Below are 18,981 nucleotides of genomic sequence, written 5' to 3'. Positions count from 1 at the left end.
CATTCAGAAGCATACAAAGAATTATCTTTGGTAATAACACCTCCGCAAAGTTACCCTCCAGGTCTTTGACTATTATTTGACTTCTCAAAGTGGAAGGGATTAAGAGAGTCCAAAAAAAACGTCCATAATTTGATCTGAGTTTTTTTGAAGAGCCTATTTCTAGGTAGCCACACTACCTGCAAGAAGCAGCAAGAGTTAACCAATACTTTGGACTTCTCAGCATTAAGGCCTCAAAGCAGTCTGTGCACACCGTGTGTTTACATAGCTCTTCCTGAAAGGTACATCACCTGCATAAGAACTCTGGGCTACCCTTCCTTTCCCAAAGAAAGCTGAAACCTATGACATGCGGCTAAAATGGAAGCCAAAAGATTTTTGTTGTTCTTCTTCACAGCACCAAATGCTGTTCTCTGAAGGGCCTATCCTTATTCAAGCAGTAAAGGACATGACATTATCTTTTCTGCCATACTTAGAGTAAGAAGAGGAGATTAGAGACTGGCAAAAAGGCTGCCTGTTAAAACAAACTCAACTTCAAAAATATCCTATTAATGCCCATGATCGGTGGTGTTACTGCTGGAACACTGAAGAGAAATGAAGATAGTTCCAATGAACAGGGGGGACCCTTAAGGTACTTTCATCACAAATATGCTATCTTATGCATAATGCTGACCAGATGTAGAAAAGGTATTTAACGAAGAAAACTGCTTGAGGAAGAAGTAGTATCTTATTATCACCCCAAAAATGCATGGACTTACCCTTCTAGTTTATTTCCTAGGCATCTTCCATTTTTAACTTCCTCCAGGTACAGGTCTTTGTACTTTTCCGCTTCTGCCTGTACAGATTCTTTTTGAAAAATACTGTCTCGTTGGGTATTTTTTATCCTGTCCAATTCACGTTCGAGGTCTCCAATTCTGTGGTCTAGCTGGTTTGTCAGCAAAGCATGACGACTGGCTCTGATTTGTTCTAATCTGTCCTGGGAGGCTGCCTGCATATGAAGTAGATACACGCCTTCAACCACCGCAAAGAAAAAGAGAACTCTCCTCGCCAGTCAATTGCGTGCACCCAATTTCAAGGGCCCAGCTCTATTCAGCGAGGCAACTGTGCCTCCTCACTGCCATCAGCGACCAGGGCAGAACCCTGGAACTACCACACTAAATGATTCTTTTCATTCAGAAAGAACCCCCATCTTAGCACTATTACTTATCAAAGCTGCTGATGAAGGAACACTATCTCTGTAGGACAGGGCATAGCATTCCTCAAAGAAATCATGGAGATGCCGCACCCCCAGCCCCCACCCTGCAGCTTTGGTGACTTCTTTTCTGAGCGTTGCCCCTTGTGCAATGACTAAGGAAGATGTGTATGCCTGGCTGTGACAACTCTAAGTTGCAATACCCATTCAAGGATAAACAATGAGAACAGACCAGTGGACAGTGATACCCCTCCAAGAACTGCAAAATGAAAACCTACCTTGGCAAGTTTTTGATTCAGGGCCTGCAGGCACACTGCACGCACATGAAAGCATCTTGCCCAACCATATTCCCTTCTCCCACTGCCCTTCAGGAAAAACAGAAGTACAGCGTAACACATGGAATCAGGCACCACCCCCCGCCCCTAAAAATGACAACCAAAACAGAAGTCTGTAACAGACACACATAAGAAATTAACTTACCTGCAAAATCAGATTGACTTCTTGCAGTTTTTGTCTTATTTCTTGTTCAGCTCACTCTTCCACCTCTCTTTTGTATTGTTCTATTTGGCTGCGATCCACCATGTTAGTCTCCATATGGTGTTTGAGATTAGCCACCTCTTCTTTCAGCTGGCTTTTGCTCTTTTCCAGTTTTTCATGGCTCCCACGCATGGTGGACAACTCCTCTCGCAAATCATGATTTTGTGCTTCTAGCTGCATGCCTTTTTTAGACTCTATCTCCAGCTGCTGGGAAAGTTCATCAACCTGTAGACAGGAAAGGGGAAAAAAACAGGGAACTCAGAGGGATCTAAAATTAGTCAAATCTGTGAAAATTGGTAAAGGAGTTGGCCATCAAGACTATTTATCATCTGCTGATTCAGTGTTAAAACAAAAGTGAAACCAGGCTCTTCTTTTAAAACAAGAACAGCTTTCACATCATTTCTGACAGCATTCCTCAGGTTCCCATCCTTCCTCAGTTCTGCAGTGGGTCACAGACCAAGAGGTACCAAACCAGCGGCATTACACCCGCAGGGCTAGGCTGAAAAGCACTAGGGCTATTCTTCTGCGAGATGTTCATACGATCATAGGAAATCAAACACACCCATACCCAGTTACATCACAGCCACATTCTGGTTTCATCAGAAAAAAACCCATGTATCATGCTTCAGAGGAACTCTCACATGCTGTCACACGGTCAAAGCTTCGTCACAGAACTGACAAGGCAAGAAACGGATACCCTTTCCTTCCATTACGCTAACAGATCTGGAAATAGTGGTTCAGAACACCGCTTTTACAGCACTGGTGGCAGAAGACAGTCTCTTTAGGTCAAAGCTACAGTTTGTTTTCAAAAGATTTCCAGGAAATATCAGAGTTCCCATAGGTCCCAATGGTCAACTACAGCTTCTATCCCCTTCTTTCCCCCTCCAGAAACATCCATCGTCTATACCTATTAACCATAAAACATGATATCCCATCATCTTTTATTTTTAAAAAAGAGGGGGAAACCACCAGAGTCAACACTTGAAAGTCTCTAAAATACGTAGAAACTTTACACTTATTTAAAATTGCCCAAACGTAATTCCATTCCCTGTCATTCAAAATAGCTCTTCCAACAGGAACACAAATATGCTGCTAACCTGTGAACTACAAGTGAGCCACTGTCAAGGCAGTTGACTCGTTCTACAATAATATCTTCTAAAAAGGAGCATAACTTTGAAACACAGCTATCTCAGTAATGAGCGGAGAAGCAGCTAAAAGGTTCCATGCTACCGAACAGCCAGAGCAACCTCAAAAGCATTTGTGGGTCTCCATGACAAGGGAAAGACGGACTGAGTCAGCTACTAGTAAGCAACAAGTTACAGGGTTTTTTCCGCATCACCTCACACTGCATCGTGCCCTGGGAAGCAAAGACACCATTCCGAAAAGCAAACCCCCACCTGCCTCCTGCTCAACTCGTGCCCGAGACAGGCTTCAGGGGGTGACCTTGGGCAAGGCCAACTGCACAGAGTTGTTCCGAGTGATGGTGGCGTTACTCCCCTCTCTTCCGAGAGGGAATGCATCCGTCGGAGCCCGACGATGCTGCCACGGCCTCAAGCTGCAGCCAGGCCTGTGCTGGGCCTTCACTGCTCTCAGCCCTGGCCCTCACCCATGGACGTGACGTCCCAGTAGGACTGCAGACCTGCCCATCCCTATGGACCGGCCTGGTGATCTGCACTCTTGGAGGACTCTGCTTACTGTCCCCAGAACTGTCCCCAGAACTCTTCTGCTCTTCTTGGTGAGGGCCTGTGGGGCTGATCCCTGGCCTGTGTGGTCACAGACCCTGCCAGCCTTGCTGTGGCTCTTGCTTTGCCCTTCCTCTGCAGGACAGCCTACCCCTGATGCGCCCTCGCAGATACTGCTGTGTACGTAACACTTCCATCTTTACCCCTAAGAGCTACATCAGTATTACAGTCGCCTACTACTGTAACCATAGAAGGAACATCAAAAACCAGCCAAATAATTTCAGAAATACAGCCAAGAAAAAAGTAGTCAAAATCAACAACATGAAAAGAAGTATAAAGAAAGAATAAAGGTTACAAAAGAAAAACCACCACAATAACCCAAACAAAATAAAGCTCACCTTTGTTCTTAATCTGCCAATTTCATTGACCATTTTCTTCACTTCTCCCTGCAAATTAAGCTGGGACAGTCCCCCTCTCGCCTCATACACCCTTAGTTCCTTCGTAGCTCTGCTCAGCAGCCTCTTCAACCTGCACAGCAAACTAGTCATGAAAACAATGAAGCAAAAAGAAACAAAACTGGACTTTTTCACATACTCTCATGTAAACAGCACAGACACAGCTTGCTTTATCTTTAATGTACTTGACGCACCAGGAATTACCAGGAAAAAACAGTATTCCTGTGCCACATACACTTGGAGAGTCCAGATTTCACCTGAAAAGAGGAATGAAAGACTCCCTTTTTCCCAGGAGAACTGCAGGGCAACCTGCATCTGCAGTTGTTTTGGCAGCTATTGAAAACCAGGGGCTGGTGTACAGAAGTACCTTGCAAGTACTAACACGAGGCTGGCATCTGCTCACAGTTAGGTACACCTATTTTTACACTAAAGTTTAATAAAACATGACTCCTACGCAGGGATACCTCTTCACCACGCTAAAAAGCCGTACCTCTTACAGTCTTTCTGCAGATCGAGGTTTCTTTTCATTTCTTGGGCCAGATGTAGTTCAACTGGGCGTTTCAACTCTACCAGCTTCTTCACTTCCTTTCTTTCACTCTCGCACTTTCAAAAGAGAAAAGAAAGATGTATCACACACACAGAGCACAGGAAAAATACCTACGTACAGTCTGTGCATCTAGCGCTCTCCACAGAGAAGCTGCCGGACGTCTCTATCCGTTAGCCACATTCCACAGAATGCCATGGGACGGAATTCCCGAGGCTATCCCATCCATCACTTCAGGTTTCACATCAAACAGACCAATATGTAACTACAGAAACAGATGCCCTCGCCTGAAGCAAAGGCCATCCTCTTCTAGACATAACAGGTGGAAAAGATGCTGGAGAACACTTTTGGCAGTGCCTCTGCTCATAGTAGGGATTATGTAGGTATGCACTTCATGGGAGAACATCGATCCATCCAAAGCTTTCATGGGATCTTCCACCAACCAGCAGGCAGGGGCTTGTGGAGGAATCTGATCTTTTGGAGTTCTTCAACATTTTATTCCCCTCGGCCATTACCTCCACCTCTTCTGTGTGGGCATTTACTTAGCCACATGCTGGTTTTCCTCCTCTTGGTGTTTTCTCAGCCACACCAGAGGAGAGCTGGCAGCTGTTTTGACTTTGTACTTCCATTTTCCCTCTACAGAAAAGGAGAAAAGGGGAAGGCCGCCCCTTGGCAACTGGCAGGCGCTGCTTGTTTCCCAAGCACTCGTTCATTTACCCAGCATTCCTTCAGTATGTTTTTCTGCAAGGCTTTTAAGCTCCCGCTACGCTGAAAACATACAGCAGCTCCTCCATACACGCACTGGAAACATCAAGCATTTTAAACCTGCCTAGAAACCAAGGGGTCAGAAGATGACCACACAAAATCCAAGGAAGAACTGGGAACTGTGGCCTTGCTCAATGTGCTCAACTGATAGCAAACCAAACTGGGAACTCTTCCCAACAGAGCCACTCCAGAACTTACACAAAGATACCCATCTAGCTTTTATTTGCTTCCTCCGTGACCCCCAAACGATAAGGTACTCGCAGCCTGAATGGCAGGGATAACAGAAAGCAATGATATGTAAGAACCTGACCAGAAGGTGCATGTGGTTCTCCTGGGTATTGCCTCGGTGCCCGGAGAATTTTCTGGGCTCACCTGTTGCAACAGTTCAGCCTTCTCCTCGTCCGGCTGAGCAACGCGCTCTTCAAGGTGGGATCTTGACTTCAAGTGCTCCTCCCACGTGCTGTGCAAGTCCTTGGATGTCAGAGCCAGCATGTTCTGCTTCTGCGTCTGTGAAAGCAACAGTGGCAGAAGAAAAAGTAAGGTGGCCGGAAAAGACAAGAGCGCAGGAGAATGCAGTAACTTACACAGAAACAGGCCTAAGCTCTCCTCCACCCATCCAAGACCTATGGCCAAGGTTGATGTGGAGTGTAAAACACACCTTAGGAACCATAACCAAGAACAGCAGCTGGAGCTGGTGGGAAGAAGGAATACTCTAGAAGCGACAGGATGAGGTTACAACTTTGGGGGATAAGATGACATGCACACACACACACAAAATCACCCTACAGCTTTCCTGCAAAGCTCCTCTGGTTCCCTCTATACTTCAGTTTTCGTAAGAACACTGCAAAAGGTGGTGCAAAAGGACAACATTCGCTCCTACTTTCAACAGCTACACTCAGATTTATTCATATAGTTAAATACATTAAGTACCTTAATTTTCAACTTTCTTTCCAACTCCTTTTGCAAGCGCAGCTTGTCTCTCTCCAGGTCACTGTGGTAGCGTGTAGTAACTTCAAGTGAAGCTTCTGGCATAGATTGCTTTTTAGGTGCATCAGCAAGCTCCTGCTGCAGTTGTCCAAACATGCCCTAACAAAACAGTTCAATTAGCATGAAGAAAGTTCTAAGAACATGAAATACGCCTTTAACTTATTTTATTATACAATTAGACCTGTCTAGATTGAACCCAAAAGTATGAAATTTTGCCTGCCAGCAGCAGGCATCTGCATGGATGATGACCTCTCGTCATCTTTCTCAGCTGAGAACCTTTGACTATCAGCAGCTGTTCACGAGGATTTCTGTTTCCTAACACATAAAAAAGGCTCAGGTATTGTTCTTCCTTGAACAATACACAGGAACACACTGCAATCAGGTATTTTTTTCCTAACAAAACCCAAAGAAATCTGTTGTGATCTGAGAGCCACAGTTTGACTGCAAATATTACTCTGGTGACTGAAGGCAGGACTTTGTGTTAGATTGTTCTTTCTTCTGTTTCTTCACTATACAAATACAATTAAATGAATACAAATATCTGAAAGCTCCTTTGAGATACACTTTAAGGGTATGTTGAATCACATCCTCTTGTAGTCTTCTTACTCAGCTCGTTTTAGAAGTACTGATAGATTAGGTTTACAAAAATCTGCATAGCTCATATATATATATAGCTATATCCATATACACACACTCTCTCACATGATCTTCAAAAGGAACCCATTATTTTGCTAGTAAGAATACAAAGCAAGTCACAGTTTACAATGATTGACAGTACTGCTGGAGTGTGGCTACACATCATAAAAGAGAAAGCTTAAGGTCACCGTCTGACATGAACTTTGAGGAACAGGCAGGCCCCTCAGAACCCTCAAAACACATACAGAAATCAACAGCTGGACATTACTAATACTCTTCAATCTTGATAGCAGCTTACAGAGAACCTATTTTTTCCCCTCTATAGAAGCTTCATATAAATCTATCCCCAACCACTTCACTTCTCTGTACCTTCATTTCTCAGCCCTCGTGTATTGGATGGTTCCTCCTTTTATACCACTCTCATTCATGTCATCAGTGCAATACTTACATCAACACCATCAAATACTTAAGACTATTCTATAGGGCATAACATGGACTAAGGAAAATAGATGAAAAAAAGTTCTAGAGAAGAATCACCTTTCTTGATCAAAGCTTAGACTTGGATACCTTTTTTCTGTTCTCTGCTTAGATCTGAGGACTAATATCCCCGTTGCCAAAACTTTCCGCAATTCCGAGAGAAACATAACAAACCAGAACAAATCAGTATTCTTTGGTCCCATGCATATAACTTACACCGGATACATTGTAGGAACAAACTAATTTCAAGAATGGACAAACTTTAAATTGTTCTTTCTACGCATATACTTTACCTGTCTTTCTACTACGTCAGTCTCATATTTAAAGACTTGTTCCCTTAAATCAGTGCACTTGGCATTTAAATCCTTGTTTCGCTCTTCTATTAGATAAACTTGCTTTTCTGTATCAGCTCTAAGTTTGCTGAAAATGTCATTAAAACAGTGCTGCACATAATCCACTATTTTTTCTTTCATGATCCTCTTGTTCTGCATCTCTTCCCATTGCTGATGGAGTAAAAAGGTTTTCACTCTGGAGCTGGGCCAATCGCTCCTGCAAGGACTCCTGTTTTATTACAGGTTTGCTTACTGGATCTTTCTCAAGTTGTCAAGCATGATCACATTCCTTTGCCCGACACTGGCCTTGACTTAATTCTTTTTTGCCATTTCTAAAAGCAAAGCTTTTTCTCTGAGCATTTGCTTCAACTGGTGAAGCTCATTTTCTAGCCTATTAGCTTTGCTTTTAGCTTTACACAGCTGCAGAGACAAGCTCTTGTTGGTTTCTTGCACGCCAGAGAGGTCACGATGGAGCTCGACTTGCAAGCAAAGGCATTCATCACGTTCTCTGTGAAATCTTCGTTCAGCATTGCTTTTTGATGACAAATGAAGTTCAAGTTCTTGAACTGCAGCGTTCAGGGAGGAACGAAATGATTCAATTTCTGTCTCTAGTCTGTCTTTGCTTTTGTTTGTCTGCTCAAGTTTGGAAGTCAGCACTGCAGATTCTGTCTTTAGTAAGTCCAGCTCCGTGTTGAACTGAAAAAACATTTGTCTTAACGCTTCCTTGTTCAGTTTAAGTTCCTTTTTGAGAGCTTCATTTTTTTCTTTCAAGGTCTCATTTTCCTTTAAATATTTTCCTTCTTCCTCCTGGTGCCTAAGTCTTACTTGAGTGAGTTCTAGCCTTAGCATAGCAATCTCATCTTGTAGTAACTGATTCTTGTACAACAGATCCTGTTCTCTGTCAGTGCTGGATTCCTGAAGGACAGGGAACATGAATAAAGAGCCAATTGGGAAATGAATCTACAAAAAACCTGCAGCAATAAACTGCATTTTAACATTTCTAGTACTAAAGCATGACTTCAAAGATGAAGTTTCAGGCAATAAGCTACTCTGTGAACCCATGCACATGTACAACGTACGTACACAACGGAAGTGCAACATATCCTTAAAACCTAAATGAACATCCCAAATATACAGTTACGTTTTTTTCCCCCCTTAAACCAGCAACCAAAGCTTTTAAAATGACAGCGCTTTCTTGTATGTGCATGCCTTTATAATACTGCCTTTAAGGTTGAATTAGTTGTGCTACAGATCTGGTAAACACAAGGCCAGAAAGGGTATTTTCCTTCTCAAATGTCTTCTGAACACTTATCCTTTTGTGTTACTGGAAGTTAGCTATAAAACTCAATCACCCCCGGAATGCAATAGTCCTGTATATTTCCTCTTTATTTTATGTATAACTTTTTTCCACTTAAACACATTCACTCTACATTTATTGGGCAGCACAGCCAAGAACAAAAAGGCTTCCAGGCACTGCACATTCTTTAGGAAATTCAGTAAACTCTTTTCAAGATCTTTTTTAATACAGTGTTTATGATTGCTTTTTCTCCTCCAGTTACTCTAACTCTTACAGAGAGTTGAATTCATTGCTGATATTCGATCATAAAATTTTAGTTATGTGGAGGTGGAAAAGAAAGGCATACTTGAAGTAAGTTCAATAAGGGAATAACTAATTTAAAAAAAAAAAAAAAAAGCAATGGAAACACAAACACTGTCAAACAACTTTCTTCCTGGTCAACCTTGCCATAGGTAGCTAGGTGTTTCACTGCTAGAAAGCCTAAAAAGTGATGACGAAATGTCTGTGAAATGACAAATAACAGATAGGTTAAGAAACGGTGTAAACAGTGTCTTCTATTAGTTTCCTACTTGCACAAGTAATTCAGGTACATACAGGAGTGATGCTGCTTTCCAGAACTTTTAGACATAAGAGAAAACAAGAAAGGTATTTACCCAGATAAGTTACACTGGTAAACAGTAAATAAACCATCAAGAAACAGAAAAAGTTATGTAAGATTTATTATGACTTTAAAACAAACATGGTGAAATTTAATTTATTATTAGAAAAAAAAAATCTGCTTACCTCTGATTTTTTTCCTATAGATCTTCTTGTCCCTTCTTCTAGTTCCATTTGTCTCCCAAGGTGGTTGTTCAAAATTCCTTCTTGAAGGGCTCTGGCCCTCTTTTCCTGAGAGAGCTGTCTCTGTGTTTCATCACGTTCCTCTTCAACCTACAGTAATACAATAAAACTGCTTGCATCTGAAGAAAAAACAGAGCTAGCAATACATCTTCCCATTCTCCCTTGCATACTTGAAAACATTTTTGATTCCCCATCGTTATGATAATCCACCTATAAATAAATAAATTTAAATTTTCTTATGAAAATTTAAGAAGGCGAAATACAGGATGTTTTGTAGTAATTCAAAAAAACGTAAGGCTTTGCCTGAAACACAAATGAAACCTCAATTTTGAAAAAAGAAAAAAGGAATAATAAACTGAAAAGGAAAAAAAAAAAAAAAAGGAACAGCCCAATTGTGAACCAACTGTAATCTACTGTTCTCAAAATCTGACAATTGTTATCCAACGCCTCTTCCGTGAACAAAGCGCCTCCTTCTCTAGGCATACTGGAATACAATTGAAAAGAAGCAGAAAATAAGACAAAGACTTTAATTCATTATTTAATATACCTGTTTCAAGAGCTTTCTCAGTGTTCTTAACTCCATTTCTAAATTCCTAGAGTGTAACTCAAGTTTCTGTTTCTCCTCCATCTCTTTACAATATTGATCTTCTTTCCTTCGGAGGTCTTCTCTCATTTTCTCACACAGCACTTCTACTCTGAGCCTCTTTTCTTCTTGTTGTTTCAAAGAACATCTGGGATTTAACGGAGGATTTGAGAAACAAAAGCACTGATATAAAAGTAGATATTCCACATGATGAACTTGCAGAGACAACTCAAACCATAAAAAATGTTAAATGTTTTCAGAGTTCATATTTTTACTGTACTTTTCAACTTTTTAAAGAATTCTAACTTCATTCCGTTGTGCATGGTATCAGTTGTACAAGATAGAGAAAAAAAACTTTGAGTGATTTATCCGTTATTTGTAAGTTTGTATAGGGAAACACACACCAGTGTGCACACTAGAAAAATAAAATTAAAAAAACCCATCTTCATATTACAGCCGTTTTGTTGAAAAAGGAGTTTGTTGTCTCATCAGATCAAAGCATCGTAAACTTTTACTATGGTTAGTACACATTTTCTTAGTATACTGAGCATTGCCTACATATTACGGATTCAGTGACCAGAAGTAATACTGGTGAATCAGCACGCCACTTACCTATGGCAGACCCGACAATTTTTCAGCAGCCTTCTGTAAGTCTAAAACAACTGCTGCCCACAGGCAGAACAAGCAGCTTCTGTTTACTCAAGAAGGATGTCAGTGTTCAAAACCAGATTCAGAAATGCATGGGGTTTAAGCTGAATACGATTAAAAACAGTTTTAAACCTCAGTTGGATCTACCTCTGGGAGAAACTACAGCAATTTCATTTTGAAGCTGACTTACAAGGAAAGCCTTATGGAAGGTCAGCTTCTTTACCAACTGAAACAATCAGCAATGAGCACTGACATGGTAGAAAACGGACCATGGTGTGCCCATGGTACCCAAACAAGAAAGCAGCTTTGTGTTTGATCATTATTTTGACTATTTTTTCCCATATACTCACAATAGTGGACAAAAAAAAAAAATTTAAAAAAATCAAGTGTCAACCTAAGGGAAGAACTGCCAATTGAAAGCCTGCTTTAGAAATTCCGCAAAACAAGAATCAACCACCACTAAAATCACTTGAAAGACTGACAGAAACATTTGTATTTGAATGGCGTATATTGCAAGGAGAAAGCTTTACATGTAATTTCTAGTGTAATTTCGCAAAAAGTGTAACTTTTGAAAGTATAAATTTAACGCTGCTTGGAGAATTCACTTAGAATGAAAATACTACTTCTTTATACTTGACAGATGTTTGAGGATTTTGAACACCTGCTGAAGTCAAACCCAGGCCAAGCTGGGACCGGCCTCTCTTCCTCGTACCCCCCTCCCCCGCGCTGGGAGGCCCAACTCCCCCAGGCCCAGCTCCCGCAGCCTCCCCTCACAGGGCTGGTGCTCCTGCCCCCGGGCCAGCCCGGCATCTCCCTGCCGACCTCACACGGACTGGGCAAGATCTCCTGGGCTGGGCGGCCAAACACCGGGCCCCGGGCTCGAGACACAGCTCAGCAAGCCCTGCGGAGGGGTGGGCACTCACTGCCCCCAGGGCCCTGGCACTGCTGCCCTCCATACAGCCCAGGCCGCTGCGGGCCGCCCCAGCTGCCAGCTCACGGTGGCTCCTGCTGAGCTCGCTCTCTGCCTGGGCCGCTCCCCAGCCACGCCGTCCCACCGGGGATCACCACAAGGAGATCTCCCCTCCCAGGCCAGGGCTCTGCAGTTGTCCTTGCTGAACTGCCTACGGTGCCTGCTGGCCACGCCTGTCTGACGTGATGTCAACAACGATGAGAAACCTCACACCTCCGGGTCTAGCTCAGGAGTGTGGGGAAAGGGGCAATCCCAAACTTGACCTTTCCAACAAACAAACAGGTAAGCAAACAAATGCTCTAAGCTCTGGTTTGACTTGCACTGGGTGGAGTTACCAGAAATCCTAGTATTATAGGCCCACTGAAGCTGCAAGGACAAAATGAAAAAAAAAAACCACCACCCAACCATCTCTCAAATCTCTCTTATAAATCTGATTTCCCCATACACACTCTCTTGCTCTTTTCTTGCTAGAAAACAAAGTTAGAACAACATCCAGAAGACTGTACATGGAGCTGGTATCCGGACGTTTTTCCCCTCTCCCATTATCTACTTCATAGCATAACTGGCCCACGGGATTCAAAAAACCCAAACCCAAAAGACTGGAAACTTCTCATCCTGTTGCCTGCACCATCAGTGTCTTTCGGAACAAAACCACTGACAAGATAATACATTATCAGACCACAATTTACATACTTAAGGCTTTGGATTTCCCTTTTCCATTCTGCTGCTTGGTGAGCCAATACGGATTTCAAATCTTGAGTCTTCTCCGCTCTGAACTGTGACTCCTCCCTTTCATCTTCCAATTTCCTTACTTCTCTTGAGAGCGCTTTATACTGATTTTTCTGACGTTCTATTCTCTGTTCATATTCAAGAAGTATGTTTTGCATTTTCAACAAAGTAGCAGAACCTGTTTTGAGACAGAAAAGACACAAAGCTGCACAAATACTGCCCAATGTACAAGCTGTTCAATGCTTTGCTGCATTAGGTGCAGGTGGCAGGTCTCGGTAGCGGGAAGGTCCCTGTGAGAAGGAGCCAGGGGTCGTCCCGTGCTGGACATGGACGGTTTCGATGGACCCACCGCAGGGCACAGCTGAGCCTCTCAGCCGTGCTGGCAGCTCCTCAGGAAAAACAAACGTAGGAAAGGGTGAAACCACCACACGGGCAGAGAAGGGGAAAAGCATGTGAAAACCAGCCCCGCAAACGAACACCCAGGTCAGCGAAGGAGGAGGGAGAGGTGCTGCTCCAGGTGCCAGAGCAGAGATTCCCCTGCAGCCCCTGAGAGAACCATGCTGGAGCAGATACCCACAGCGCAGTGCTGCGCAGGACCCCGTGCCAGAGCAGGCGGATCCTTCCCGAAGGACCTGCGACCCATGGAGGGCCCAGGCTGGAGGAGATTTTCCCCAAAGGACTGCAGCCTGGGGGAGGACTCACACTGGAGCAGGGAAAAGGGACGAGGAAGGAGCAGCAGAGAGAAACTGCTACGTCCCGACTGCAGACCGCAGCCTCCCCGTGCTGCCTGGGGAGGTGGCGGGGAAGGAGCGCAGCAGAGCTTGAGCAGGGGGGGTGCCGACGTGTCCTTCTCAGGTTTTGGGTCTTTGTTTCTCACTATCCAAATGTATTTTAATCGGTGGAGTCCGTTTTGCCAGTGACAGTCACTGGGAAGTGACAGCCCTGCCTTCACACTGACCCACAGGCTTTTTCACCCCGTTTCGTCAATGAGGGGCAGTGGCAGCACTGGGCGGGGAGTTTGGCCTTCAGCCAAGGTTAACACTTGCCTAATGAAATTTTAGCATAGTTTAAGAGCCCTAGTAAGTGATGCTTATGTTTATATAATGCCTTGTGCATATATGCAAGCATCTTATGACAGTTGAAATTTGTTATATATATGTACTTATTATTTTTAAGCAAAGCCATTATTTTGCTGTACTCTTTCTCATTAGCTGTTGAGGGGTGTGCTGGTTGTGGCTGGGATAGTGTTAATTTTCTTCACAGTCGCTGGTACAGGGCCATGTTTTACAGCTGTGCCGCAAACAGGGTTGGTAGCACGGGGATGTGTTCCTTATGGCCCAGCAGCGCTCACACAGAGCCAAGGCCTTTTCTGCTCCTCACCCCACCCCACCAGCCAGCAGGCTGGGGGTACGCAAGGAGCCGGGCCGGGACACAGCTGGGACAGCTGACCCCAGCTGACCCAAGGGACGTGCCATGCCACACGGCATCATGCTCAGCATATAAAGCTGGGGGAGGACGAAGGAAGGGAGGGACATCCAGAGTGATGGCACTTTGTCTTCCCAAGTATTTGTTATGCGTGACGGAGCCCTGCTGTCCTGGAGATGGCTGAACACCCGCCTGCCCATGGGACGTGCTGGATGAATTCCTTGCTTTGCTTTGCTTGCGTGCGTGGCTTTTGCTATTAAACTGTTTTCATGCCGACCCATGAGTTTTCTCACTTTTCCCTTTCCGATGCTCTCCCCCACCCCACTGGGGTGGAACAAGTGAGTGGCTGTGTGGTGCTTAGGTGTTTAGGTGTGGCTGGGCTTAAACCACATCAAGGGGATATAAAGAAGAAAAAGCTCTTGCTGACTTTTGATGACCGCATTAGAAGGAGCTGAACTGTACTTTGCAAGAAACTGCTTCTCCAGCTCTGACTAGACAGAGAACCAATGATAACGTAAGGCACGTCGGCTGGCAATGCAGGCAACATCTCAGGTTAAGTGACAGTTTCACAGCTTTTGAGGGGGATCTCTAGTCACAAAGAGATACTATATCAAAATATGAAATTAACATACTTTGGAGTGCATACAAAGAAATCATGTTTTAAGGGGAACTTGTAACAGCTGAAGACAGAGACTTGAAAACATACCCATATGAACCACACTAAGCTCTTCCAACAGCAGCATAGTCTCCTTGTAGGTTGAAGCTTGTAACCAGACATCCTCTGAAGGTGGGTCAGATGAGTGAGTTAAACCAGGGTCATCAGTTACTTCCACTGGTATGCTGACCTACAAAAAATACAGTACTTTCTGTAATTCCACTGTCTAGTATTACAGACCATTACAAATGCAGGAATGATTCATTCTCTCCTTCACAGCCCACAGATTTGTCTCAAATACAATAAAGCTGCATACCAGCAGCAATTTGTACATCTGGTTGATCACTACATAAACACTGCTCCCACCTAAGTGATTAAAAGCTGATAGAGACTGTTTATCAAGAAACTAGTTTTACAGTACCTCGTTCCTTTCACTCCTGGTTGTTGCTGCAGGTCTAGAAAACAAGAAATATATTTCAGTACTGAAATGCTTACTTTGCATTATGAATAATACCTACAGTTGCTTTGAAAACTTAATTGCAGAACTGAATTAAACTAAAATCTGGTATAGTAACTTTGCTAGATATAGTTCAAGACTGAAACAATTATTGTGTGCTATTAACGTCTACTGGAAGGCTAATTTTTCCGCAAGATATTAAGCAAATAGTTGAAATAACTGTTCCCTAAACTTCACGCAAAGTGACAGAAATCTTACAGCTACAGACATGTAGCTATACGCTTACGTGCATTCCCTGTTTAATACCAGGGGTTTAGCTCTCTTCAGTACCGAGAATCCTTCTCCTACAGGTCAAAGAACTGTAATTTTGGATTCTCTGGTGTCCTGGGTCTGGCTGGGACGCAGTTTATTTTCTTCACAGCAGCCCACACAGGGCTGTGTGTTAGATTTCTGACCAAAACAGTGTTGATAACACACCAGATTTTTAGCTAGGGCTGAACAGTGTCAACAACTTCTCTTTCTCACTTTGCCACAACCCACACAAGTAAGTTCAGGGTGGGCAAGAAGTCAGGAGGGTACACAGCTGCAAGAGAAAAGGTGGAGCAGGGAGCAGGGCAAAAAATCCTGAGATACCTGCAGTGAAAAAACTGAGATACCTCACCCTTTTTAAACACATGAAATACTTCTATGCCTGTGCACACACACTCATGTAATTAATCAGAATTCGTGCACGTGACCTTATTGTTGACTTGGCCAGCATGTTCAAAAGCACTCTAAACAGAAGTGAAGTGTTTGTCAACACAAAGCGCATCAGGTAGTCACAGGAAAGAACAAGAAAGAACAAGAAAGAACATCAGGTGGTCACACGAAAGAACAAGAATCTTCATATGCATCAGGTTTACAAAAAACCTTAAACACACAACAAAAACCCAAACTTGCCTCTAGCTCTCAGGCCAATTTTTATCATTAAGTGAGTTTTATTTTCAACATTCCTTATATGCATACCTTCCTTCATCCTCAGATGTTTCACTGGAAGTGCTATCATCCGGTACTTGACCATGATTGCCACTGGAAGAGCTCATCTGCTGATGAGCCTTCTGCTTTGAAGGCTGTCTTTTACTTTCCTTTGCACCTTTGGCATTCAGGGCAATTTTACTGCATTACACAGAAAGAAAGAAAAAAAACAAAACACCAAGTGAGTAGGTTTATAAAAAAATATTTCTGTGAAACAGACATACTTAAGATGATGTCCAGAAACAACCGAGACAAAAAAATAGCTATGATAAAATCACAGACTTGACTGTAAAGATCGTGGAATATGCCCAAGTATTTAAAACCCTTCCCCTAGAGTGAGGGGGACACGTGGAATCTGAGCTGGATCCAGGTTAAGCTGGACTATATCCAACAGCCACGTTACAGAAAGCATCTAGAGCAGAGATTCCTTTGAAGGACAGACAGAAAAAGCTCCTGCTTAGGTCTGCATAAAAATACGTGTGCCTTCTTTAGACTTTTGAGATTGGTTTGGTAATATCATCTTTTCCCCTCTCCCGACAAAGGGCATATTAACTTAATGAAAAGGAAAACACCAACTGCACGGAGATCACTAAAATCACCTAGAAAAGGGAGTAGTAGCAAACCCCAAGTTCCTACTTTTCTTTTCTAGGTGGCCATTTCCTACAAAAATAACTGCTTTTTCCAGTCTTCAGTTCTGGTTTTGAAGATGCATTTTACCTCAGTGTTGACATGGAAATCACAGGAATTTAGGTGGGCGTTTTCTTTTGTTTTCCCCTTTTCTTTTTTTAGAGCAGGCAATAAATTTGAACCTCCATCGTGCGCTTCATTTTGTCTAAAAAGAATTTTTCTTCATTTTTTGAGAAGCAGTGGACTACTCACTATGGCTTTCACCACTAAGGAAACTACTTCAACTACCACAGTATCAGAAAACCTAAGACACTTACATAGTACTACAAATAAGAGCTAGAGATTATTTCCTTAGCTTACCCTTTCATTGGCATTTTAATCAATTTTGAGCTCTCCCCAGATGAAAAACTCTTTTTGTCTTTTTCTTCTATCGTGTTTTCATTCTCCATTTTCAAACAGTCATTCTTCCTTACAGTAATCTTTTGTTTCATTTGCCGATTAGTGATGTTATTTAATTTATCCACACATTCCTGTTTTGCCACGGCCTGCACTTTTGAACATCTTTGTTTGCTTTTTTCCTTCTTAACCTATAAAAATAAAGTTAAGCTTCACGTATTTCTAGAAGACAGAAACACCACATCCAAGATTGATTAATTCAGGGTTTACCCATGAAATAATATAAAATGATCTTTTTTTTAATTCATAGAGAAGCATTTTCACAAAACTACACTACAAAGTGTATTATGCCATTGAAAGTACTTTGAATTCACTCATGATGCAAGACATAACAAAAATACAGCCCTTAGAAAGAAAACAATAGTGTCTCTTAAAACATGAACAAGAAAAAAGTGAAAACAGTACTGATGGACAAAGCGTTAGGAGGACTGCACAATGTTCGTTGTAACACCACCAGAAAAAAATCAAGTGGAACTGCGAACAAGGGGAGGAAAGAAAAAAAGATCCCAAACCCACAAACACAACTGGTTTCACAGGAAAGAGGAATTTTAGTGAAAGGCAATGAAGAAACACCATGCAGATATCACAGCACATGAATTATTAGTCAGGACCCTGTTCAGAAGCTATTTTCATTCTTTGATTCAGAATCAGAACCGATAGAGTTCTATGGATTTCTTTTTATGGCAATGAAGAGATAACTACTTGCACTGGAACCATTTAACCTATTGTTAAACTGGAACAATAATGCATTCTGTTTTCCAAAAATGGGGAAAAAAGACAACTCTGCACTGCCCTCTTTATTCACAAGTCACCTATTTCCATTAGAACAAACCCCAATTTGTAGGAAGCATCTTCCCTTTGTGACCAACAGCTAAAGTGAACAGGAAATACTCTGCCTGGCTCCAGAAGGCTGCAGGTCTCCCTAGGCTCTTTTACACACGCTCCATCGCTGCTATCGCTTCAGCAGCGGTTTTACCTACCAACAGAGACTTCCTTAAAAACATATTCTGACTTTCCTGAACAGTGGATTGTATCTCACAGTTTCATTGATTTGGACAGCAGGATCCTGCAGTTTCCATTGAAGCTAACGAACACTGCGTGCTTTCAAAACCAAGCACATTCAGCACCTCCATCATAACTCTGAATTAGAGCTATTGCCTAAACAACTACATGTTGCACACGCTGCCCGTGCCAACCCTGGCTAGCCCAGCCCTGTTTTACCGATTCATCCAGGCACTTGCATCAGTGCGTCTGACTTGCTGAATTTACACATGAGAAACCAGGCATTTCTGACCAACACCCATGCTCTTTAACTGCACCGGTTATTTTTAAATTAATGACACATTACTAATTAAAGTGACCAAGACAAGTCAGAACTACAGCTTGGTTGTAGTCAAAATCCCATGCACCGCAGATTTTCCCTGAATTTCTTCACAGCATCACCTATGATTGCTGTTGTCAAACACATGACTGCTTCTTTCTTTACCTGCAGAAAGCTTGGCACAACACGTACAATATTGTACAACATACAGCTCCATCTGACAGTCAGACCAGAATGACCTTCCTGCAGTGCAGGCGGGCTGTGTATCTCCAGTAGCACCCACAGCCCCAGCCTGCACTGCTTTAGAGACAGCAAAGATCCGCGCTGATGAGAAACGCTCTCATGCACATGGCATTTC

At 42.9% G+C, this 18,981-nt stretch overlaps 1 protein-coding gene and 2 long non-coding RNA genes across 4 annotated transcripts in view; 1 reads left to right on the top strand and 2 right to left on the bottom strand.

Moving 5' to 3' along the window:
• Positions 1–18,981, top strand: part of LOC308057791 — a 140,261-nt gene that overhangs the window by 42,640 nt on the left and 78,640 nt on the right. The gene's annotated exons all lie outside the window — the stretch shown is intronic.
• Positions 1,226–6,100, bottom strand: LOC308057786 (uncharacterized protein). 2 transcript variants are annotated; one of them, XR_013925453.1, is made up of 2 exons: positions 3,804–3,838; positions 1,226–1,948 (listed from the first exon to the last, which is right to left on the bottom strand). XR_013925453.1 is itself a non-coding variant. In XM_080411841.1 (2 exons), the coding sequence occupies exons 1-2, from the start codon at positions 5,659–5,661 to the stop codon at positions 1,718–1,720; spliced, it is 351 nt and encodes a 116-aa protein (XP_080267967.1). In that variant the 5' UTR covers positions 5,662–6,100; the 3' UTR covers positions 1,226–1,717. The 2 variants fall into 2 exon arrangements, 1 of the variants encoding a protein (XP_080267967.1); XM_080411841.1 differs by lacking the exon at positions 3,804–3,838 and adding an exon at positions 5,542–6,100.
• LOC308057788 lies at positions 11,262–18,011 on the bottom strand. The gene is made up of 3 exons (XR_013925455.1): positions 17,207–18,011; positions 14,800–16,360; positions 11,262–12,846 (listed from the first exon to the last, which is right to left on the bottom strand). It is a non-coding gene; the product is annotated as an uncharacterized lncRNA (long non-coding RNA).

Source organism: Falco punctatus (genome assembly GCF_963210335.1).
Source record: "Falco punctatus genome assembly, contig: scaffold_34, whole genome shotgun sequence".
Taxonomy (NCBI): Eukaryota; Metazoa; Chordata; class Aves; order Falconiformes; family Falconidae; genus Falco; species Falco punctatus.
This window is presented reverse-complemented; position numbering and strand designations above follow the sequence as displayed.